This window comes from Artemia franciscana, chromosome 14, assembly GCF_032884065.1.
Source record: "Artemia franciscana chromosome 14, ASM3288406v1, whole genome shotgun sequence".
NCBI classification, from domain to species: Eukaryota; Metazoa; Arthropoda; class Branchiopoda; order Anostraca; family Artemiidae; genus Artemia; species Artemia franciscana.
Window position 1 is genome coordinate 25890234 of NC_088876.1, and position 26031 is coordinate 25916264.

The window sequence follows — 26031 nt, forward strand, 5'->3', positions numbered from 1 at the left end:
GAACTGGTGAACGTTTTTTAAAAGGAAGACAGTATTACCAATACAGGGATATACATGGGTTGTTTGGAAACAGTTTCGTGCTGGGGTGAGAGGAACCAAAGCTGCTGAGACAACGGGCAGGAGACTATAGCATGGCCAAAATGAGCTAGGATAAGACAGTTCCATGATGATTATACTGTGGTGGCTTGCTTTTAAAGTGACTCAATGCTTGAAAGTGCTAAGTGCTAAGATTTGCTGGGAATTGGGAAGACAGAGGCCTATGCTTCGCTAAAAAAAATAAACCCCTGAAGTGACAGTCTAGGTCAATCATCGATCATTTTATTAATACTAAAACACTATTACAAAAGTAAAAATGTTATTCGGTCCAAGAAGTTTGCTTGTTATGGGTCATACAACACAATAATAGAGCACTAAAAGAACCATAAATAATGCTCTAAATCAAACAATGCATATGAAATAAAGATGAAGGAGAATAAACACTAGCATACAGTAAAAAAAAACAAAAAAAATTGGTAGTAATTATAATAATAGAGATGAGTAGAAAGTAGAGAAACGGGAAAGACGAAGTTGATATTAGAACATCAGAAAAAATAAACAAGGGTAATAGCAGTCTTCTATAATTTCACAGTTCAGAGGATCTCTGGAGGTTTGAATATTTGAAGTCTGCTTTTACCTTCAGCCAAAAACAAGCCAGCAAGGGAACTGGAGAATTTTGAAAAAAGGTTGGAGAAGGAGCTTACATTTCTGTAAGTCGTTAATCTATACTCCCAATGGGCATTTCCGTTGTGTTTCTAGCCCATTAGGGAGAAAAAGAAGACGTGGCTACCTTCCTGTGAGAAGCTGGTGATGGTTAGAGTTTCCAATTCTATGGGTCGAATCTCTATGTGATTCAGGCAATAACAAGGAATGACACGCCTAAATTCCTGTAAATTTTTGGCTGGGTGATTTTATTTGGGGGGTCATTGAGGGGTCATTGGTACATTTTAGGTTCTCCAATTACAGATATTGAACGATTTCAGGCGATTTCAGTTGAAGCAATGTGTCACACAGTCAGAAATTAGACAAGGAAGGTGGGTGTTGGATTGGTCACAGGTATCTCTTGCCCTCCAATCACATAGTATGGAAGTCCCTTGGTAACTCCGGTGCTAACAAGGTTCGAAAAATGCTTATCTTTTCGCCAATCAAATCGAAAAACAGGTTTTCGAAATTCGTGTACAGAGTAAATTAAAATAAAATGAACAAAAAAATACTCCGTTCCGTATATGAGGGTGTGCTCCCTCCCCCCTTACGTTAAAGTTTTAGGTTGCTATGCTGAAATTATTTATGAGTGCAGTTGTGCTTAAGATGTTGTTTGTTAAATTATTGAGGGCAAAAACTAAAACGAGTAGGAGATTTGGAGGGCGCAGCACCTTCATTTACGGAATAATTTCGGTTCATTTAAAATGTTATTGTCACTATACTTCTAATTTTTAAAATTGTAAAATAATAATACTACATATAATAATGTAGTATAATTTCATTTATAAGAAGTATTGTTTTTTTTTTGTTTTACCGTAACCAGGGCCACTTTAAATGTTAAGAGAGCTACTGCCTCCTCAAACCTGACCCTTTAAGTCACTAAATGATTTTCTTTTTTAACTAAAAGTAAGGAGTAACATAAAACTCAAAACGAACAGAAATTATTCCACATATGAAGGGGTTGCCAACGTCTTCAATACCTTGCTCTTTGTGCTAAAGCTTTTAGCACTTTCAAAAAAGATTCCTATTTTAATTAAACGGCCCTTGTGTTTCATGAGCCGTTCTTAAAAAAATCGATATAAACAGTCAGATTTTAGCGTAAAGAGCAAGTTATTAAGGAGAGGCAACCCTTTCATATGTGGAATAATTCATGTTAGTTTTACGTTTTAATGTTGCCCCTTACCTTCAATTAAAAAAAACCTGTTTTTTATGTATAACTTCTGATCCTTTTTCAAATGATGCCGATAAATCTGGCTCATCCTCAATAAAAAAAAAAATCCCTCTCTTCACGGGAAAGTGCTTCATGAAAATTTCCTCCCACGCATAATACCCCCCCCCCTCCCCCCCTGAAATACCCTCCAGACACTTCAATCCTCGCCGAAAATCTCCCCACCCTTTCGTGAAATTTCTTGTGGACGATTCAGTCTGGAAAATTCTCCTTAGCATGCTTTTATTTGAAAACGACGCTAATTTCTTATCTTTTCCCCGATCATTCAGGAAATCCCCCTTTCCATGGTATTGTCTTTAAATATTCCAGAGTGTAAATTCACTTATTGTAAAATTGTAATTGTCATCATTGCAATTGATACTGTCCACACGATACAGTCCACACGTTCCTAGCCCCAAATCGGTCTCTAGCACCTTCTAGTACCGATTTCTTCAGAAGGTATTTACTAACGAAGATAACAGATCTAAAAGATTCAAGCTATATCTTTGATTTTTGAGTTTCACCAGTGCCGGAGTCATTGTACTCGGCGTTTGCATATTTAACGTGGAGTTTAAGAGTCTAAACCGATTCACAGCTAATGGTGCGTAGCTGAGTCAATATTGACTATTAGTTGTATGACATCGAGTATTTTTCAGCCTGCATTAGTCTCAGGATTTTGCGTTACACCAAGAAACAACAGCGGTTCAAGTAATTTCTCCTATTCAAAATCATTAATTCTTTGCTCAACACTCTATTCTATAGAATAACAATTTTATGGTCGAGTGACTGAGTCTGACTTCTGAAACTGTAAAAAAAAATGTACTTTTTGGAACTTTCTATTATACTGGAACGTAATTGAGTCGTAAATTTGCGAAGTTATCAGTTTCGTGTCAACAACGGTTTGTTGTTTTGCACCGGCTGATTGAAGAAATTTTCTTGAACCTTCTTTTAAAATTTCAATAAGTTAAGCATGAGTCTCATCCACCTCTGCTTGTGAGGAAAATAGTTGACTGTGTTGAACTGAGGCATCGGTCGAAACAGTACCTGTTTTACTCGATACTTTTGCTTCTCTTTTCCTGAAAAATTCAAGGTATATGTCCGGATTGCTCTCATATTGCCAAAAGGTGTGATTTACGCCCTTCAGTGTTCTCTTTGAAACGTTGGCATAGTTATCTTCGAAAGATACAAGATTCGTCAGATACCAGTACTTGGAAATCATGAGATCAATAGCAAAAAGCGTTAAGCTTAAGAATAGATTCTTTAGATTTGATAACGTTAACGATACGGATTGACCAAAGTAGGAATCCTCCTTCTTGAACTTTGCTATTGTGAAAACAATGATATATATATATATATATATATATATATATATATATATATATATATATATATATATATATATATATATACATATATATATATATATATATATATATATATATATACATATATATATATATATATATATATATATATATATATATATATATATATATATATATATATATATATATATATATATATATATACCCTCCAATTATCTTTCAATTAGAAAAAAAATTATCTTTGCTTGATCATGCCCACGGAATGCAGGGGTGATACCTTTACTGGAATGGTGGCCCAGTGGATCACGGAGCCTGCTATTTAATCCATCGTATTCAGAAATCTGCAATGAACTTTATCCAAATAAAGTAGTCCAGTTTTACAGTCAATATAACCAAAAACCAGTTTTTTTCACATGTAACAATGCTGTGTTCTCTGTTTAGCGGAGACGACAAAAATATTTTTTTTTCTATTATTTGTTGTTGTTTTATATGTTGAATAGTATCAGTGATTGAACTTACTAAATTATCTGTTTTTACTTTTGCTGTTTTTTTGCCAAAGAAATGTTTTTCCAATATTTATGGTTGTTCTTGCTGTTTCGCTTTGCGTGAAGGGAATGTTATATATTTTTTCCTCAGGAATTATGTCGAAGTCAATACCTAGTTCGTGAGGTATCCACCGGAGAAGGTTCAGGTGTTTTTTACCGATGGGGTCTTCGTGCTGAATGTGAAATATCAAAGGCAGAAATTCTAAAATATGCCTCCGTTGTAAGTTTTCTTTTTGCAAATCAGATAAGTTGTGACATAAGGTGAAAAATTGCCTCAAGCGCAAAGGAACTTTCAATTATTAAAAACATACTCTTTATATTATGTTCAATGCTAAGTTTTTTTTTCGTTTTATATTTTGCCCCACCAGTCAATATTTTCTTTTTTTCTACAATGGTCAAGTTGCCGGAAAATGCAAATTTTAACATGACAAATCGATTTTAATGGTCAAAAACTTGAAACAGGGGATTTTCAGCCTATTTCTCATCTTGAAAAAAGGCACTATATTATGCAGATTAAGTCTTACATTAAACGTGAATGTCACAGTGAGTTCTGACTCTATTGGTAAAATAATTAAAATTGTGTCTATACTTATTGATAAATTTTCAGTTGATAGTGACGTGACTGCTGATATACCTACCTAGGCTAATCATCAATTAGCATCTGAAAACAGTCTTTTTAATTAAGAAAAGATATCTTGACGCAGTAAAGTGGTGTTTTTTATTAGTTTGTTCCACAGAACATCGATTTTTTTCCCAAAGAGGGTCGAAATAGAGAAGAATCCAAGTTGGAGTTCGATTTTTTTCAATTAAAATAGAAAAATTAGAATTTTCCTGATTCGAAAAATCCAATCGATTTTTCATGGTCTAAAACTCCAAATAGAAGCTTTTTAGTCCCCCTCGACTCAAACTTTGAAAAGCGGCAGTAATTTTAAAGCTACTTCCTCTAATGGATTTGCCTTCATAACTCCTTCGTAATATGATGCCAAATGGTACATCTTGGAGCCATTACTGGAGTGGAAAGGCTGAGAAAAATAATGAAGTGAATTTTGCAATCTCCGTGGCTGAACACCTTTAACTGAAGGTTTATAGCACCTTCTCTTGTATAATCCTTCTCCCCTGTCTTTGGTAAGAAAATGAAAAAAAAGTGCTTTAAAAAAATTGCCTTATGAACAAAATGGTATTTATTTGCTTCCATTTTTATTAAAATAAAGGAATTAAAGGAATTATGAGCAAATTCTTAAAGGTAGCGAAAGTGACCTACCTTGAGACTGTTTATTTAGGTGACAAAATTAAACACAATTTGTGCAATAATTTAAGGCATGTCAAAAGTAAAGATCACGTCTAATGCCTTTAAAAAAAAATATGTTGTCTTTTTAATTTCCTTGCGCAATTTTAACAAAGGTTCAAAGAAAATGGATAAGGTATAAGAGTGGAACTGGTGCTAGTGTTGGTAAAAAAAAAGGAAAATTTACCAACAGCATTTAGCGTTTGCCGACATTTGGTATTGGGTTTTTTCTAGTGTAATAATAAGAATAATTAATATAATTGGTGTAATTTGTAAAATTAGCGTAGTAATAAGTATCTGATATCAGCTCCTGACAAAAAAATGATTACAGGGCTTCAAAAAATGACAAGTATTGCCACACATTAGATGGCATTGACTGTTTTTTATTTTCTACCGTCACTAGTGGCAATTTCCAATATTGTAAGTTAATTTTTATAGATTGAAAAAAAATTCAGTAAAAGTTCTTTTGAAGAAAAACATTGTTTCTAATGGTAGTAGAGCGAAATTGAAAGTTAAATCGAACTAGAATTATTGGTTTGCTGATTGCGCACAATATATCGTCAAAACTAGATAGAATAGTCTGATTTGTAGTTTCTTCCAATGTCTGTAAAATTTTAAAAACTGCGGATGTGTACTATAAGATTTCAATGTCATGATCGCTGAAAGACTATTGAGAGACCTATAAATTTGTCTTTGTTTTGTGCAAGTTTGTAATTTTCTGTTCCTAACAGGACATCCTGTTTCGCTGTTTGTTTCTCTAAGAAAAAGCTGTTGTTTTTGGCTAACAAGACAGCTTTTTGTAATTATATTTTATATTATGACATAGCGCTTCCAGAAGAATATTTTAACTATTTTTGTGAAGGAATTCTTATCGTATGATGAGGTTAATGAAGAAGCAACAGGAGATTTACTGTTTGTATTTTTGGACTGAAATGGGCAAATGTCTTTAAAGAAGTCTTTAATGCATCAATGGCACTTTTTACGGTTGTAAAAGTGATCCAAGCTATTTCTTCCTGAAATTTTGTTGTATCTATTGTCTTTAAGAGACACTTGAATTAATTGAACTGAATTAACAGTAAAAACAACAGTTTTTTTAACACTGTTCCAATTTGGTTTCTTATTCAATTACATAATTAGACTTAAAATCACGAAATGTAATCTTTTTAATCACGGAGCATATGTAGTTTAAAGTCTGTAGACTTTGGAACATGACGGAATGTCACTGTTTTGCAGATCTGCGTGTGTTGCTTGTGTCACTTTTTGTTCAATCTGATGTAAGTTTATTTACCCTTTATACCAACCATGATACATTACCCTCTAATACCAACTGTGATGGAAAAAAGGTGATATAGCGCTATCATGACCCACACATGAAAGGCTGATTTTCCACAGACATGTTCCAAGCCGTGTATTTACTCCTCAAATCTGAAACAACATTGATTGTTCATAATAGCTGCTCACCGGTAGTCAGTGACTAACATCATACGAAGTTGCTTTATTCTATCCCTCTATCTATTTAATGAACAAAATAACAAGTACATTATATATAATACGCTCCTCTTTCACCTCTATAATCTTCTTAGTTTTCACCTGCACTACAGCTAAAGTATCATTAATTTCCCCCACACTTAGTTTCGAAGATACTATTTCAAGTTCAGAGGAAGGCTCACTATTTGTATAAATGAATGATCACAAGATTTCTCTTCAGAAGTAAGAGGTTTTGTATCATGCTTTAATATAACTGATCGACCTTGTGATGCATCCATTGGCGGTTGTGCCCTAAATAACTGACTTCAAGCAAGCTGTTAGAGTTGTGATAAATAATTACTTCCTTCAGTAGGCTTAGCTTCATATTTTTTACTATATCTGTCAAGTCTTTCAAATGTCTCTAGTGTCTTGTGTTTCCAATGGTCTTTAATGTAACTTTTGTCTTATTAAATCTGTATATAAATTTCTTCTATATAATTCTGTATAAATTCTTCTATATTTGTTAGTTAAAAGCTTCTAATAAATTTTCTAATAAATACTTTTAAATAAATTTTGCTAGTTAAAAACTTCAATACAATGTGCAAGTCCTGTATTTTCAGGATCAGTTTCTGCACACTCTTCATTTTTCTCGACATATTCTCTACTTTTCTGCACGCGTTCTTTACCTTTTTTCCGTTTTTTCTATTCACTAGTTTTCAATTCTCCAGTTCAGATTCTCCTCCAAATTCTTTCAAATTCTCCGGTTTTTTTCACTTTCCTGCCCTCTACCTTTTTTCTCTACCTTTTCTTTTACAGGTTTTGAATAAGCCATTGAGGTCTTTCATTGAACAGTCCGATCAAGTTGAAATTCAATCGGAGAAGTGGAAAAGTTTATCTACATTGTAAGATTTACCTTTTTAAGTTTTTCCCTTTAATTTGGAAATTGACGTTGATCTAAGTTTTTATATTATACCATATCTATTCTATTGTCTTAGAACTTTTTTTGGGAAGATTTAAATGATGCTGAAGCGAGATTATAGAAATAATAATACATTATAAAGTTTTTAAATCAAATGAAATTATGGAAATGTATGCATATAGATAGTAACCTTAATTAAAATGTTAAACTAAATACGATCCTTAAAAATGCGTTTACACCTGAAAACTTGTAAGCGGAAAGGTTAAGAGAGAAAAAACGAGCGAATACAAATTAGCATTTACAAATAAAACAAACAAAGAGAATACAATAAAAGAAAATATCTATTAATTAGTTTTAGTTGTTTATTTTAGTTTTTTTTTCGAATTCCATTGATACAGACTTGTTTTCACTTTCTTTTTTTATTTAGTTGACTTTACAAGTAGTCACAGCCAAATAGTTACAATTGCAGTCATATGTCGGCAGTGTTGCAATATGTTGCAGTCGTAAGTAGTCACAGTGGCAGCTAAAAGTCCCCCATCCGGCACCCGAGGCAAGGGCTGTAAGCTATGCAAGTTGCCCAGTTTTTAGATATAAGGTTTTTATGAGAAGGGTGGTCGTATAAACTTTGGGGGGGGGCTTATTAATGGAAATTGAAAGTTCCAGCGCCCTTTTAAGATCAAAAGGGATTGGAGGGCAAGCAAATTGGAGGGAAAGGCTAAGAGAGAAAAAACGAGCGAATACAAATTAGCATTTACAAATAAAACAAACAAAGAGAATACAATAAAAGAAAATATCTATTAATTAGTTTTAGTTGTCTATTTTAGTTTTTTTCAAATTCCATTGATACAGACTTGTTTTTACTTTCTTTTTTTATTTAGTTGACTTTCTTTTTAATACTTTTATTACCTTTTTAAATATCTTTATATCTCTATTTAATTTGTGAATGGAAAGATTGTGTGGTTTAAGAATAACAATAGTTGCACAGTCTTATTGTAAAAGTTGCCTGGCCTTCGCAGAGCTATTCAAAAAAAAAAAAGAGTGATCTGGACTTCTGGAATTGTTCTAAACCATGACAATACTCGTATAAAATGATAAGAGTTGACATAGTATTGGTCTTACGAAATGTGTGGATTAGAAGGCCTTTAAATGTTTTAGGACATAAAGGTCCCAAGGGTGCCAATTGACCCCCCCACCTCAGCTACCTTTTGTAAATTTAATTGTTTAGGATTCTCGTTGAAAAAAGGTCAAATCCCCCCCCCCCCACTAAGTCTTGAAAATACATTTTTGCATCCTTATAAAAAAAAAATCCTCGCCCCTTTCCTTACATTATTATGGGTTGGCCAAACCCTAGAATAGTTTTACTAAATAGCAGGCAAGGGGGAAAGTGATTAATGGGAAATATTAGACTAGGCTGGGATAAGGCTAGGAGAATTATCGAGATCTCAAGTAATCTTGCTGAAGCAGGCACGATTACATTCTTTTTTTGGGGAATAAGTATGAAGGTTGTTTACGTTTTAACTTAAGAAATAATTACCTCTAGACCCAGTTTTAAAAGTAATTCGAAGTAGCAAATAAAAGACTTTATTTATGATAAAACATGAATAGATAGTTATTGTTCTGTAGAAAAATTTGAACACGAATTCTTGTTTTGTTTCTTTTCGTTGTTTCTTAATCCCTCTTTGGCTTGTAGTAGTCCTCGCTAAAAAGAAGAAAAAAAAATTAAAACATGAAAAATGATACGAAGAAGAAGACGAAATAAAAACATACAAAGCAGGGGACTGCCAGTGTTTTGATTGGGATGGACTTTTTTCTATTCGCCCCTGAAATTAAATTCTTTGTTTTTGCAAATCAGCCATCAAAAAAAGGTGCAAAATTTACACATTTACACAAAAAAGAAGAAGAAATGAAAATGTTCATAGCAGAGTGGCTACCGGTACTAAAATACCAGTACACACAGAAAAGAACAAAGGGTGTTTGATTGATATTCTATTCTACTATAAAATTTATTTTTTATTTATTAAATTTTTATTGGTTACCTCTTAAAGAAACTTATAAATTAACACAAATAAATAGAAAGAAAATAAAAAAAGAGTATGAAACCGGTATAAATCTGAGTGGCTGCCAGTATTTATATTAAGATAATCTTTTTTTGGAAAAGAGGATGTATTTTAGGATGGCGTTTCGTTTAATATCCTTTCATGTTTTGTGACCATTTACAATTGGAAATGGATTATTGGAAAATTTACCAGTTGTGTTAATTCGGGTTTATAGGGGGTATTGGTGCTCCACGAGATCCCCCTAGATTCCGGAAAATACCTTATTGTGCCTATGCTTTAATCAAAAATGGGTTTCTTTTGGCATATTCGCAGGAAAACCGAAAAAAAAAAAATTACCCCCCCCCCCTTAACACGTTTAGATTGAAATTCGTTTGCCCCTCCCCCTCCCCATTTCTGTGATTTGACACCACTGGATTTTATAGAATAGAATAGAATATATTTATTCACTGCAATAGCCGAAGCTAGCATTAACATGTCATGACAAAAATAATTTGTGCCTTCAAAAACACTAGCACTAGCATAGCTAGCATTAACATGTCATGACAAAAATAATTTGTGCCTTCAAACATTATATTAATTAAACACATATTAATCGAACATTAAATATTAGTCGTGTCAATGTTATTAAAATGACGGGTAAAATGTGGGACAAATGATTTAAGATATCTCTCAGTACTATAGGCTGAGCAAGTCAGAAACTGTGGACAATTCTTTTTTATTTGTCAGAGTCTAGTAACTGGTCCTTCAGTTGGGGGGCTCTCAAGGTTGGGTAGTATACGACGATGAGTTGGAGAATTCAAACAATTTAGTCCAAATCTATATGTTAAGCCATGTCTACGACTATCAAGTGAGTCATATTGCTTTTATGTGACAAAATTAGCTTAAAACTTCAGAGGAAAAAGAAGAAATGTAAATTTCGTGACTTCTAGATAGGAAAAATGCCAATGGGAGAATTAAAAAAATGCATCTACTAAAAGTGTACATGGTGATCCCTCTAATTTGTGATTTGACTCATTCCTCCGACATTGTAATTCTGGGTTATCTACGATTTGACATGTCTGATCAAAAATAGATGAGACTTTTTCCTAGGAGATGATCATTCCTTTCTGCTATAATAAAAAACATCAGTTTCTTGAAAACGGTTTTGAATTGCTAAGAAAACATATTATGATTAGGATTGAAGACTATTAAAAAGCTCATAACCCGAAACTGAGTTCATAACCGAGTTACCCAAAAATTGGGAGAGGTTTGGGTGTTTTAAGCATCTTTACGTTTTTTTGTATTGTTCAAAATTGTTTTCTAAATCGAAAATACTATTTTCTTATGAAGTTTTTCATTTACCGATAGATATAGCATGATTATCAACATTCAATATGGACTATGTTGACATATTTTTTCATTTGACATTATAATAAAAGCAGCCTAACTTTTACGAATTCTCTGTTTTTGGAAGAATTACGAAGAAGAAATTCTCCAAGTTTATAATTTCCATAATCCTCCAACTATATTTGTGAATATAGCTGTTCAGTTGACCTTCAAGTGGATCAAACGCTTATGTATGAGTGATTCTTTTTGTTCCTTGAATTTTATATGAAGCCACATAATTGAAGTTTGGCACAGGCCTTGTCAAATTTCGATTTTGTCTGGGAGTTGGACGAAGATACTACACAAAGTGTTTCGTCTTAACGCTTTGTTACCCTGGTAATGCAAGCTATCGTCAGGTTATGAACTTCTTTCTTCTCGAAATGTCATGTTTTTTTGATACGCCATCTAAATGTTTGAGTAAGACTTCTATGAAGGCCACTAGATGGCATTGTTTGAACGCTGCTGGATAAGACTTACAAAGGCACATGAAGAAACTGATTCTTGCGTTAATTCAATCACTTTCAAAAGAAGGAAATTTGAACTTCCAGTCGAATTAGTCCCCTTTTGTTTCTGTGACCCCCTTGTATCCGAAGGACCTGGGAAAAAATATATGGAAAGCATTTCGCTTTATACTAAGTTTCCATAAATGGGACGATAAAAACTTGATAAACAAGCTGAAACTATTGCTCAAAATCCTTAATGTCCCCCTACTTCCAAATAAATATTTTCAATAATTTTAGTATAAGTAAAGATATGCATAACACTTAGTAAACCGCACCATAATATACGTTAATCAACGGCTAGTAACTCTGCAAATGATCCCAGTGTTCTAGTGGGAGTTTCTAAAGATTCTTACGATACAGGGACCCAGAATGCCATCAGTAAGCTTATAAGTAAAATTCTCACCATCCTTCTACTTTTTCTGGATTGTCACACCTTTGTATCAACGGATTGTACACAAGACCAAACTGACATCCTCCTAGTCTTGGGTGTCCTGACTTAAGACACATATAAAATCCTCTGCAATCGTTAGGCTAAAATTTGAAAAAATACATATAAATCTTCGACATTATAATAAAAGTAATACGTCTTTTCAAGAATTCTCTTTTTTGGAAGAATTTCAGTGAAGAAAACTCTAATTTAAAAATCAACTCGAATAAATGAACTGGAATTGTTGGGTGGAAGTTCTTAAAAAAACATATTTAATTAAACATTTGACATTACAATAAAAACAATACAACTTTTTCACAAATTTTCTTTTATTGAAGGAATTTTGAAGAAGAAAATTAATTTTAGTATTAAATTATGTAAGCCTACAGGACCCAGTTTTTAAGTAAGATCTATTTTATAATAAAGCAACAGAAACTCCAATTATAAACGAAAACTGTATCACAAACTAAAATATGATCATATTTTCTTTTTGTAACACAGTCATCATTAACCGTTAAGCGTTTCAAAATTGTAAGTCCAACTTTTGGTCGGCGTTATCGAAGACCTTTGCTATCGGACTGTTAAACTTGTTAGTAACAGTCTTTTTTTTTCAGCTTGTTTAAAGAATTAACTTGAATTTGTTTATCAACTGTTGTAAATATAAGTAACAAACTGAGTAATTTAAAAACGAACTAATATGTATACGGACTAATATATATACAAATCTATTTATAAACAAAAGAAACTAATGCAACAAAAATAGAAAAAATATATCAAACAGTTCGTGGTAACGAACTGTAGTAAGGAGCGACCCGGCTCAGTAGAAACCAAAACTCTGAAAAATGGAATTTTGATACCAATAGCTACATCAAAAGAATCGCATTTTAATGCTGATTTTAAATATATAAGTTTCATCAAGTTTAGTCTTACGCACCAAAAGTTAACAGCCTAAGAAACTTTGTGTTATTTTAGAAAATAGGGGGAAACACCCCCTAAAAGTCATAGAATCTTAACGACCATCAGATTACCATCAGATTCAGCGTATCAGAGAACCCTACTGTAGAAGTTTCAAGCTCCTATCTACAAAAATGTGGAATTTTCTATTTTTTGCCAGAAGGCAGATCACGGATGCGTGTTTATTTGTTTTTTTTTTTTTTTTTTTTTCTTTTTCCCAGGGGTGATCGTATCGACCCAGTTGTCCTAGATTGTTGCCAGAGGGCTCATTCTAACGGAAAAGAAAAGTTCTAGTAGCGTAAAGAGCGAGGGAATGCGGAGGGGACAACTCATTTCATATACGGAGTAATTTCTGTTCGTTTTAAGTTTCAATGTCGCTCCTTACTCTTAGCTAAAAAAATTGTTTTTTTTTATTTAATTTTTTACCAGAAGGCAGATCACGGATGCGTGTTTATTTGTTTGTTTGTTTTTTGTTGTTTTTTTTTGTTTATTTTTTCCCAGGGGTGATCGTATCGACCCAGTTGTCCAAGATTGTTGCCAGAGGGCTCTTTCTAACGGAAAAGAAAGTTCTAGTGCCCTTTTTAAGTGACCAAAAAAATTGGAGGGCACCTAGGCCCCCTCCCACACTAATTATTTTACCAAAGTCAACGGATCAAAATTCTGAGATAGCCATTTTATTCAGCGTAGTCGAAAAACCTTATAACTATGTCTTTGGGGACGACTTACTCCCCCAAAGTCCCCGTGGGAGGGGTTACAAGTTCAAAATTTCGACCAGTGCTTACATATAGTAGTGGTTATTGGGAAGTGTACAGGCGTTTTCAGGAGGATTTTCAGGTTGGAGGCAGGGGTTGAGAAGAGGGAGATATGCTGGGGGAACTTTCCATCGAGGAATTTGTCATGGGGGAAGAAAATTTCCATGAAGGGAGCGCAGGATTTACTAGCATTATTTAAAAAAAAAACAATGAAAAAATAAATATGAAAAAGTTTTTTTCAGCTGGAAGTAAGGAGCAGCATTAAAACTTAAAACGAACAGAAATTATTACCCTTATGAGGGGCTCACCTCCTCCTAATACCTCGCTCTTTACGCTAAAGTATTTTTAGTAATATCAACTATTTATTCTACGGCTTTTGTGATTCAGGGGTCATTCTTAATGTATTGGGCCAAAATTTAAGATTTAGTGTAAAGAGAGAGGTACTGACAAGGGGGCGAACCCTCTCATATGTGTAAAAAAAACGTGAGAATAAAAAATTCTTTACGTAAGCTAGTTTATAAGTTACGTATATCTTTTACTAATAAAAAGATTCGTAAAAAATTAAAAGTTCTAGTTGCCTTTTTTATTAACCAAAAAATTGGAGGGCAACTAGGCTTCCTCCCCCGCTCTTTTTTCTCAAAATCATTCGATCAAAATTATGAGAAAGCCATTTAGCCAAAAAAAAAAAAAAAAAAAAAAAATGCAAATTTCGTTTTTATTATTTCTCTGCGGAGAGCCAAAATCAAAACATGCATTGATTCAAAAACGTTCAGAAATTAAATAAAAAAACCCAGTTTTTTCAACTGAAAGTAAGGAGCGACATTAAAACTTAAAACGAACAGAAATTACTTTGTATATGAAAGGGGCTGCTTCCTCATCAACGCCCCGCTCTTTACGCTAAAGTTTTTACTGTTTTAAAAAGAAGAGTTGAGAGAAAGAGTCAAACTATAGCGTAAAGAGCGGGGCGTTGATGAGGAAGCAGCCCTTTTCATATACGAAGTAATTTCTGTTCGTTTTAAGTTTTAATGTCGCTCCTTACTTTCAGATGAAAAAACTTGTTTTTTTTTAAATCTAATTAGGTACTAATGGTTGAATCAGACCCCTCTAGAATGTGTGCTATTTCTTCACCCATACCATATATTTCACAACATTTTGCTAAAGGAATCTGAATATGAACTGCATACCTAAAATCAAGAGAGTTTTTTTTTTTGGGGGGGGGGATATCTTTGAAGAGTTGCTTTTAGACCCTACCCATTCTCGTGAAATCATTTGACCTCTCTTCCTGGGTATAAAAGACTAGGACTGACCTTGTGGTGTAATTGTGAGTCTCTGCTTTAAAATAAGCTTCTTTCTTCTTCCCTATCCATCATGGAGGAAGCTCAGCATGCACGGTATCGGGATAAACGCTTCACGAGTTCTTGCTATAATAGTGAATGCAAACAAATTTGTAGGGTAACCTTGAGTGGTAGCTCCCATTGAAGGAGTCAAATCTGAGCAAAAAGTACATGATTGTAGAAGGGCGGAAGAGAAATATACACTGCTGTGTAGGAATCAGAAGGCTTGGTAAGTGCAATGATTTCTTAGTATTAGTGTTATTATGTTTACTTAGGTGTAGCTACATTAAACGTATTGTTAGGTTTATACTACCTTGGGTATCCTAGCATGGTCACCATGCGGAAGAACAGCATCATCACCCCCACCGTAAGGACATGTGAATCCTAGTAATTCTTCTGCAAGGCATCCAGTTCGGTTGGCCATATCAGGGAATTCGCATACACCTTGCTTTGGATCGTAGATCAAATCTGCAAGAATAGGTTACGAAAAAGTACATGAGGATAGTAGGGCAAAACCGTACCTTAGAGGAACAGAAAAAGGAAGAAAAAAATAATCTGAGACTGATATCAGATTAATAAGGCCTTTCAAGTGTATGCTTGTTAGCGCATGGTTAGCTTTGCCAAGGGACATTTTTTGTGCAAGGGCAGTGTACCTAAAATTTAAGTGATTTCTAAGACTTTTGCTAAAATGTAAATTGAATGATTTGGGGGAATACTGCTGACCCAAGATTAGACTACGTATCTAGCCAATGTTAGGCAAGATATCTATTTAAAAGAAGTCAATAGCCACAAGACAAGATATCTCACATTCATACTTTAAGAAATAAAAAAGCCAATAACTTGAGAGAGGAAAAAAAACAAGTTGACATCAAAATATAAAATGATGCGAAAGAGAAAATTCCATAAAACTGACTAGTGAATATATGAAGCAGACAATGAAAAATCCATTCACTGAATATTGGGTAAATCTATGTAAATTTTTCTCGAACACGGCTCGATAATTGTTTCTAAAATTCACCAACAAATATTTCCTGGCCTTTAAAAAAACGCATTGATAAGAATTGATTTTAGAAAAATTAGTTTTTTCCGCCATAGCGCTCGCAATATATTTTTCTCAAGTCCTTTTGCAAAGAGAAATTAAGAGACCAAAACACCTGAAAGAACTGCCAAAATGAAAGTTGACAGAATATCACCTTATTGCTCTTCATAGGTTTTCTCCAACGCGAGTTGATTTTGCATAGATGTATTTTTTCGTATAGACTGCGTAGAATGATTCAAAATTAAAATCTTGTCTGATTAACGGTCAAGAAGTCAATATTTTCTATTGAAAAATGAGGAAAAGAAGAGCGTTATCGAAAACTTGATTATTGTATGCAAGATTAGGTACTTCATAATACATCTTGGAACTCTTGATTTTTGTATAAGTCTTTGTAAACTCAAATCTTAGTTCCATCGGTGTAATTGGCGATGCATAAGGCGCCATGAAAGCCTCTTGAATCGTCCCGAAGCGGTGCCTCCGTCATGTTACACCCTTGAGTATAGACAGATATTATTCAACCATCCCCCCAATATGCCTAAAAGTACCAATTTAATTCCATAAGCCGTTCCTGAGATGTTGCAGATGCACACCAACAGCATGCCCCAAAAGCTTCCACAAAATACCCTCAGCTTTTCCTGAGATATTGCACATATGCTCTTTTGACGATCTGGATGCATATGGTACCTCATCACTTAGTTTTACACCCTCCTCAACCCTGAAAGTTTTAAACTTAATGCCCTATTCCGTTACTGAGATATTTCATCCATACCATCTTTACAACCTGGATGGATTTAAACTCTATGTTTACTTCAGTAGTAATAGTAGTTCCGGTAATAGTAGTAGCAATAGCGATAGTAGTAGAAGCAGTCACAGGTGTAGTAGTTTTAGTAGCAGTCGTAAGTAGTCGGATTTGCATGTAGTCACACTCACAAGTTGTCGCAGTTACAGTCGAAAGTATTTGCAGTCTTTAAAGTTGACAGAATATCACTTTATTGCTCTTCATAGGTTTTCTCCAACACTCACAAGCAGTCGCAGTTACAGTCGAAAGTATTTGCAGTCTTTAAAGTTGACAGAATATCACCTTATTGCTCTTCATAGGTTTTCTCCAACGCAGTTAAAGTCGAAAGTATTTGCAGTCGGAGTCTCAATTAGTTGCTATTACAGTATCTGTTGCAGTACAAGTAGTCATAGCCAAATAGTTACAATTGCAGTCATATGTCGGCAGTGTTGCAATATGTTGCAGTCGCAAGTAGTCACAGTAGCAGCTAAAAGTCCCCCATCCGGCAACCGAGTCAAGGGCTGTAAGCTATGCAAGTTGCCCAGTTTTTAGATATAAGGTTTTTATGAGAAGGGTGGTCGTGTAAACTTTGGGGGGGGTGGCTTATTAATGGAAATTGAAAGTTCCAGCGCCCTTTTAAGATCAAAAGGGATTGGAGGCAAGCACCCCTCTCCCTTGACCTTTTTCTCTGTTGATAGGGAGAGGGTGATGCCTCTAAGCGTGAACTTTATTGCCAAATTATCGTAGCTCTCTTTGAGCCTTCAGATATATACACAATTAGTTTTCAGGAAGGGGGGTGGAGGTAAAAATTGGTATTTAATCCCACTTGAATTCCGTGAGTATTTCACGTCTACGCTGTAATTTTGAAAGTAAAGAGCAACATTAAACCCTAAAAGTACAAGCCTCTGGTCCTTTTGTCACCCCTTAGCCTCCAAAAATCTAATGCACAATTTGAGGTATCTATTTATGCCATCTCTGTGACTGCTCAATTTCAAAACACAAAATGGGCAAAGAAAAGAAGAACGAGGACAACAAACAGCCAGTGGAAAAATTTAAAATTATGTAAATATTTCGGTCAAGACCTCCGCTTGACCGTCCTCAGTGCAGAAAAACTGATAGGAATATATATATATAAAAAAAAACAACTTAAAATAAAACTAATATATGATGACCCTTTCTCAGTAATGGTGAAAGGTAAGTGAATAAAAAACACAAGTCTAAACGACATTTCACAATTTCATCTTAGTTACAGCACTCTTAAAGGCTAAATGTTTTCCAGAAAGAAAAACTTTTGAGAAAGGGTCAGCATATTTTAATTTTGTGTTTTGTTTAAGGTTTTTTTTTAATATTTTTATCAGTTTATTCTGCACTGAGGACGGTCAAGCGGAGGCCTTGACCGAATTATTTGCATGATTTTAAATTTTTTCACTGGCTGTTTATTGTCCTCGTTCTTCTTTTTTTGCGATTTTGTGTCATGATTACCCAGTGTGGTCTCAGAAATTATTTACTCAATTTCACTCATGGGATAATGTTCTGGGGGAGGGGGTACCATATCCCCTAGTCTACAACTAGGATGAAAAGAATAGGTGATCGGACACGGTCTGGCTTAACACCATGTCACGGCTTCGAAGTAGCCGTGACATGCACATGTTACCATCAAAGGTTTTACCACAGCACTCCGTCTCTTCGCGCATTGCAATTAATCGTTCAACTAATTTATCAGGAATGCCGAAGAATCTTAAGTCTTTCCACGGGGTTTGATGATCTATTGATAATTCAGGAATTTGGGGAGGGGAGCCTGATTTCCGTCTCCCCCGTGTACACCACTGATTCTTTGTTCTTTTTCATATAGAGTGAGCTTAATCCTAAGCAGAGTACAACTTTGATTTTGCCTAACAAATTTTCTAAATACAGTATGGCTAACATTTAAAACTTACTTGTTGGACAGGTAACAATTTTCCCTTCGCCATCTTCACAGCTAATATATTGCTCACAAGAGTTGTCTACAGGAAATCTTCCATTTCGTCTAGGGCATAGTTCAGACGGCTCAGGGTCCTCTGAAAATATATGATGAATTTTAAGTTACTGTCTTGGGCTGCACCGAAAGCAGGTCGTCCTCGTTTGGGTTGGGAAGATGTCATAAATAAAGATTTAAAGGAAATGGGAACTTCTTGGGAGGGTGTAAATAGGGAGGCCTTGAATAGATTAGGTTGGAGGAGGAGCGTGCGTAGCTGTGTTGGCGTTAGGTGGCTTGGTGCTGCAGTGAGTTATTATTATTAGTAGTAGTAGTAGTACTTCCGATCTTAAAAATCGTCTCTTCGTTTTTTTTAACTATTATTTATATTAATTTGCATTTTCTACAATAATATTGATTTCGTATTTAATATTGATTTATCATAGTTTATATGATCTTATTATCTATGTTAATTAATCATTCAAATTGTTTATTTTGATTTCATTTTATTAGGCAAATACATTGTCATTATATGAGTTTTTGACTTGTACCCCACTAACCTCCTCTTAAGACTTTATCAACAGCATCTCTAAGTCTAAAAAGCATCATCATACTAGGGAATTTACTACCTACAGAAACCAGGCTAATGCATCTGCAATTACCACCGTCACTCTTATCAGCCTTCTTATAGAGGGGTATAATCAAAGTTTTCTTAAAATTGCTTGGTACTTCCTCCTTTTCGAAAGTCATATCCATAATCTTCAGTAACTAATTTTTATCCTCATAACATCCATATTTATGAAAATCATTTAACTTGCTTCTTGGGAGGGTGTAAAGAGGGAGGCCTTGAACAGATTAAGTTGGAGGAGGAGTTTGCGTAGCTGTGTTGGCCTCAGGCGGCTTGGTGCTGCAGTGAGTTATTAGTAGTAGTAGTAGTACTTCTGATGTTAAAAATCGTCTCTTCTTTTTTTTAATATTATTTGTATTAATTTCAGTTTTCTACAATAATATTGATTTCATATTTAATATTGCTTTATCATAGTTTATATGATCTTATTATCCGTGTTAATTAATCATTCAAATTGTTTATTTTGATTTCACATTATTGTGCCAATATATTGTCGTCATATGAGTTTTTGACTGGTACCACACTAACCTCCTCTTAAGACTTTATCAACAGCATCTCTAAGTCTAAAAAGCATCATCATACTAGGTAATTTACTACCTACAGAAACCAGGCTAATGCATCTGCAATTACCACCGTCACACTTATCAGCCTTCTTATAGAGGGATATAATCAGAGTTTTCCTAAAATTGCTTGGTACTTCCTCCTTTTCGAAAGTCATATTCATAATCTTCAGTAGCTTATTTCTATCCTCATAACATCCATATTTATGAAACTCATTTACCTCGATATTAGCTCTAGGATCCTTATTATTTTTTTTTATCCTTTTAGTACTGTCTTTAATTCTTTTTCACAAAATAAATCTTCCTTCACTTCCAAAGTGTCTCAAACTTTTTCATTCTTCTCTAAATATTTCCCTGTAACACGGTTTAGCACATTCTAAAAATGTTCTACCCATATATCTCTAACTCTTTCCTTATCCCAATTGTGGCCCCGTTCCTATTTTTAATTGGGATAGGTCCACATCGACTATTCGCTCCCAATTTATTCACATGCCCGAACAATATTTTACTATCTTGCCGCCTGGCTTCATCTTCCAGATACTCAGCAATTTTATCTATGACCTCATTTCGCACCTCCTTAGGTCATATTTTAATGCATTTTCCACTTTTTTTTACATTCCTCTTATTTTCATATGTGAAAATTTCTTATCCAATTGAAATAAATTTCTTTAAAAATTTTCCAAATTTCTTAGAAAATTTCTTATTATATGTATGCTATGTAAATGTTACCTTTTCAATTCATTTAATTTCCTTCTGTATCTGTCAGTTTTGTTAGTCTATAGCAAAGTCTCAGCTTTCAGTTTCCTGAAAGTCAATGCTATTGACCCGTGAAGAGGTAAGTGCAACCCCAAAAATACTTTTATGATATTTCTATGGCTGAATAAAAATATCAAAATATTTTGTTCTGGAGTTTATATTTCAGGGTATTTAGTTATCAAACTTTACAGAGACAACTCATAAAAAGTCTTATAGCATAATTTTACATAAGAATTGTGATTTGAATTCACGAAAATATAAGAATGAGGGGGGAGGGTATATTTTTTAGATCTAGAGGAGGGTGGGTTAGTTTTGCTTTTTTTCGATGCCTTTCAATGGAAACACCAAAAAAAGTTATTTATCAAAATTCAGTAGGGGTTGGATTTGCCCCCTCCTATTTTCAGCTAATTTTCATGATAAGAATTCCAAAACAATCAAGTTATTTAATATCTACTTACGCAAATAGAGATGGGAACAGTTTTCTTGCTCCAGGCTACAAATACATCTTTGCTCTATTCTCTGAATATGTCAAGTAAGCAACTGAAAACATAATTGACTATTAAGGGTCCTCTGCTCAAGCTAATAATTAGATTTCCCTGAGAACAATCAAAAGAATGGATGATCAGATAGGGGAGGAAGTGAAAAATAAGATGGAACATTCATATTGAAGAGGGTGCGAAAATAGAAAAGAAATGTAAAAGTAATCTTTGTCTTTTGTATAGCATTGTACAAGATTTAGATTATTTTGAGTGAATAGAAAAAAAAAAGTTTTTCATCAAGCCTGACAGGGTAAAGAATGGTAAGTACAGAGCTACTTGCGCCACTAGCAAACAAAAGCCTCTATTTTAGGCTGATTGTAATTGTCTCCAACTTACTGAGTTTAAAGTTACCCATCAAAAGCTATTGTGTAAATAAATTTGCATATTTCACAAAGAGAAACAGAAAGAGAGGGGGAAGAGGTGGATCACTGAAAAGTGATTTGGCCTAGACGAAAATCTTAATAGGATTTTCAAGCGCTTAGCTACGAAAACGTAAAATTTTATATTTCTTGTTTAACAATTTCGTGCTCACTAGTTCTGTTTTTTATCGTATTCACTCCTTAGTTGGTGTAACAAGAGGCTTCATTTGAAGAAAAAAACCTGGAAAATCATAATTTCCAATGTATTTTTAAGAGCCAATAGATGGAGTAGGTCCTTGTAGTGTCATTTATCATTTTCACTCCCAAAACTCCTTGTGGTCGCTCATGACGACGTATTAAGATTTAATAGTAGAATAATTTTAATTGGAGAGCTCAAAATATGAGTTAAAAGTCTCCAAGGGCAGCGGGTCCCGCACTATCCTTGGAGAAAGTTATAAAAAAATTGCTAGTTTAAAGATGAATAAATCATTTAATAAAAAGAGACTTGTTAGAGGAACATTGTAGTATTTCATATCTTATTCCATGCAGTATATACATTGACAAGTTTGGCCAAGAGTGTTTTAGATCCGTTAAAGATATTCGATGGAAGGGACCCCAACTTGTGTAAATAAATGATTTTAAATGAAACTTTTGATCCTTACCTTATATTAGAAAAATGAGAATGTTATAACTTGTCAGAACTTAATTTGCACAAAACTGTTGAAATAATATTGGAATCTCAAATACTTCCCCTTTTTGAAAATCAAGGAATTATGCAAACTTTGTGTTCTAGCCCCAGTAAGTAGCTCAAAAACCTTAGGACAAAGGTGAACATATTTGTTTTGAATTTAAAATTGATAGCAAATGTAGCCCTACATGTTTGAAGGGCTATACTTGGAATGTTACGACGTTAAAAAATGAATATCGCATCGACATTTTGACTGACGAATTCAGACGGTTCGAACTGGATTTATTAGGAGTTTCAGAAAGTCATATCCCAGGGGTAGGAAGCATGAAATTAGGTGACATAGAATTTGTTTACTCAGTGAGGAAGGATGGGGTACATAGACAGGGAGTAGGGCTCATGATGAATAAGGAAGCTTCTAAGTCTTGTTTAGGCTGGGAAGGTATTAATAATAGAATACTAATTGCTCATTTTATGACTAAAAAATTTAGGGTATCAGTTATAGTAGTATATGCCCCCATTGAACCAACTGATGGAGATACTAGTGACTCAGATGAATTTTACTTACAGTTACAGGAGCAAATAGACAGGGTACCAGGTAGAAATATGGTGTTTTTGCTAGGAGATTTTCTGCCCAGGTTGGTAGAAATAGGGATAGATGGTATCCTAGCCTAGGTAAATTTGGTGTAGGAAAAGAAAACAGTAATGGCTATAGGCTTTTTCAATTTTGTAGGGATAACAACCTAGTTATAACCAATACGGTGTTTGGTCACAAAATGGCCCATAAGTTGACATGGTATTCACGTGATGGTAAGACAGCAAACCTTATTGATTATGTTATTGTAAACAGAAGACTAGCAGGATCAATACAAGCAGGATCATCAAAAATTTGACAATGTGGAAGATGGATGGAATAATTTCAGAAAAACAATTTGTGAAGTTGTTGATGGTGGCATAGGGAAGAGTGCTAAGACTGCAACTAGGAATATTAGTGAAAAAGCTTTAGGTTTAATAGAGAGTAGAAGGGGTTTTATAAGAATTATCTGAGTGATAGGTCGTATGAAAACAAAAGGAATGTAAAGAAAGTGGAGAAAACATTAAAATATGAACTAAGGAGATGTGAAGTGGTGGCGATGGATAAAATTGCTGAGGATCTGGAAGATGCGGCTAGACGGCATAATAGTAAAATATTATACTGGCATGTTAATAAATTGAAAGGGAGTAGCCAACCCGGACTAGTCCCAGTTAAAGATAGAAATGGGGCCACAATTAGTGATAAGGAAAAGCTTAAAGAAAGATGGGTGGTACATTTTGAGAATGTGCTAAACCGAGATACAGTTGCAGGAAAAGATATAGATGAAAATGAAAAAAGTTTGTGATACCTTGGATGTGAAGGAAGATTTGTTTAGTGAGACAGTACTAAAAGGATTAAAAAATAATAAGGCCCCAGGTGCTGATAGTATGATTAATGAGGTTCTTAAATATGGTGGCTCTGAGGTTAGGAATAAGCTACTGAAGATTATGAACATGATTTTTGAAAAAGGGGAAGTACCCAATGATTTTAGGAAAACCTTAATTAAACTACTGTATAAGAAAGGTGACAAGAGTGAGTGTCGTAACTATCGAGGCATTAGTCTGGTCTCTGTAGGTAGCAAATTACTGAGTAATATGATACTTTTTAGACTGAGACATGCTGTAGACAAAGTTTTAAGGGAAGAACAATGCGGTTTTAGAAAAGGTACAGGATGTGTCGACCATGTTTTTACTCTTAGGTTAATAATTGAGAGGTCCCTTCGTTGTCAAACACCTTTGGTCCTCAGTTTTATCGATTATGAGCAAGCTTTCGATTCTGTTGATAGAAAAGCGTTAACAAAGGTCTTGTCGTTATATGGTATAACTGAAAAATACATTAAAGTGATTTGCGCTATGTACGAGAATAATACTGCTGCCGTTAAGGTGGGAAATGAGGTTAGCAACTGGTTTTGTGTTAAATCAGGAGTTAAGCAGAGTTGTGTTCTATCCCCCTTTATTTGGATCATTTTGATGGACTTCGTCTTAAGGAGCACAGGAAAGGCAATTGGAGACCATGGAATCAAATGGGGAGGAACAACGCTCCTGGACTTAGATTATGGTGATGATTTAAGCATATTAGATGAAAGTGTGAGCAAAATGAATGAATTTTTAGAGGTTTTAAGAGTTCAGGGTGCTAAAATAGGCCTGAACATTAATGTTATGAAGACTAAGTCACTAAGGCTAGGAATAAGTGAAGATGAACAGGTGACATTAGGTAACGAAAAGATTGATCAGGTTGGGAGCTTCAGTTACCTTGGTAGTATTATTAGTAAAGATGGTGGGAGCAGTGAAGATGTTAAAAGTAGAATAGCTAAGGCCCAGGGTGTTTTTTCACTGTTAAAAAAAGTTTGGAAGAATAGAAAGATAAGTCTACAAACCAAGATTAGAATATTGGAAGCTACAGTGATGACAGTGGTCAAATATGGCTCTGAAGCATGGGCACTCCGAAAAGCAGATGAAAATTTACTAGATGTTTTCCAGAGAAATTGCCTACGGATTGTTCTGGGTACCCGGCTGACTGACCGTATTTCAAACAGTAGGGTGTACGAAAAGTGTGGTTCAATCCCGCTTTCTGAGGCTATAATGAAAGAAAGGTTGAGATGGCTAGGCCACGTTCTACGGATGAAGGATGACAGATTACCGAAGATTGTCCTTTTTGGCCAACCGTCTGGGGCTACACGGAAAGCAGGTCGTCGTTGTCTGGGTTGGGAGGATGTCATAAATAAAGATTTGAAGGAAATGGGAACTTCCTGGAAGGGTGTAAAGAGGGAGGCATGAAATAGATTAGGTCGGAGGAGGAGCGTGCGTAGCTGTGTTGGCCTCGGGCGGCTTGGTGCTGCAGTGAGTTATTAGTAGTAGTAGTAGTAGTAGTAGTATACTCTTTTCATTCCTATATTGTATTCATGAGAGCTGCCCATATTGATCTTAGATCACTGGAAAAAGGGACTCTTTTAGTCGGAAATCAAACGATTTATGGTACTGCTTTTACGAGTTGAAAGTCATTGGAGGGTAACAAGGTGAAAAACCTTTTTGAACCGGGTCCCATCGTGGGAAATATGACCTGGATTTGAAACTCAGAGAAAGATCAAACTATACGAGAACTAGGCCTTTGAAGGTAAACCAATTCCCAAAGCATTTCCAGGGATTTCCAGGGGGAACTTTCCTCTCTGGGTATTTTCCGGGTAGCAAATTGCCAGGGGGGGGGGGGGTAAACGCCTAGAACCACAATGTCCAAAGCATAGGTACTGCATGCATCGTTGATTATGTGCAAAAGAGTTAATATGTAAATTCTACTAGATAAAACACTTATAACACCTGTCCAAAAGAGAAATGTATAGATATTTGAAAAAAAATGCATTGAAGAACGTTCATTTTAAATGAGTTCCAAAAATAAGCAATTCGTTTGAGTTTTAAGTACGCAGTGAAAGATATTAGTAGAGGTGGCTAGCATTATAAAACGATCCTTTTTAACCAGCTGTAAGTAAAAAGCGATTCATGTCAATAGGAACGGAAAATTAAGAAGAAAAAGAACTTAAATACAAAATTAACGTCCAAAGAATCTTCTTTTTTGTTTTTATTCCGACTATGTATAACTTGTGAAGTTAAGTTACCCTTCAATGGATAATTTGCTCTACATTAAAAAGCACAAAATTGTGTATATTTTCCCTTCACCTGTTTTTTTTTACATTTTTCACTATCAATGATTCTTTTTTTTTTGTCAAGGGTTTTCACGTCGTACCAGAACTGATGCAATATATGGAGTTATATTTTCGAGTGAAAATT

At 34.6% G+C, this 26031-nt stretch overlaps 3 protein-coding genes across 4 annotated transcripts in view; 2 read left to right on the plus strand and 1 right to left on the minus strand.

The window, feature by feature from the left end:
• The window catches only part of LOC136035505 (melanoma-associated antigen D2-like), a 33640-nt gene extending 26087 nt beyond the window's left edge, over positions 1-7553 (plus strand). Inside the window, exons 5-6 of the mRNA XM_065717340.1 lie at positions 3907-4035; positions 7384-7553. Coding sequence (XP_065573412.1) covers positions 3907-4035; positions 7384-7473 — 219 coding nt within the window. The 3' untranslated portion in view covers positions 7474-7553. The remainder of the gene's footprint in view (positions 1-3906; positions 4036-7383) is intronic.
• Positions 7554-9057: 1504 nt separating this feature from the next.
• Positions 9058-26031, minus strand: part of LOC136035504 (protein obstructor-E-like) — a 31776-nt gene continuing 14802 nt past the window's right edge. Inside the window, exons 3-6 of the mRNA XM_065717339.1 lie at positions 18633-18752; positions 15192-15346; positions 11815-11942; positions 9058-9185 (exon numbers count right to left, since the gene is read on the minus strand). Of these exons, the coding sequence (XP_065573411.1) occupies positions 9155-9185; positions 11815-11942; positions 15192-15346; positions 18633-18752 (434 nt within the window). The 3' untranslated portion in view covers positions 9058-9154. The remainder of the gene's footprint in view (positions 9186-11814; positions 11943-15191; positions 15347-18632; positions 18753-26031) is intronic.
• LOC136035501 (rho guanine nucleotide exchange factor 11-like) overlaps positions 14988-26031 on the plus strand; it is a 395432-nt gene continuing 384388 nt past the window's right edge. Inside the window, exon 1 of one of the 2 annotated variants that reach the window (XM_065717335.1) lies at positions 14988-15107. In XM_065717335.1, the coding sequence (XP_065573407.1) occupies positions 15050-15107 (58 nt within the window). In that variant the 5' untranslated portion in view covers positions 14988-15049. The remainder of the gene's footprint in view (positions 15108-26031) is intronic. The other variant, XM_065717333.1, reaches the window with a different exon arrangement.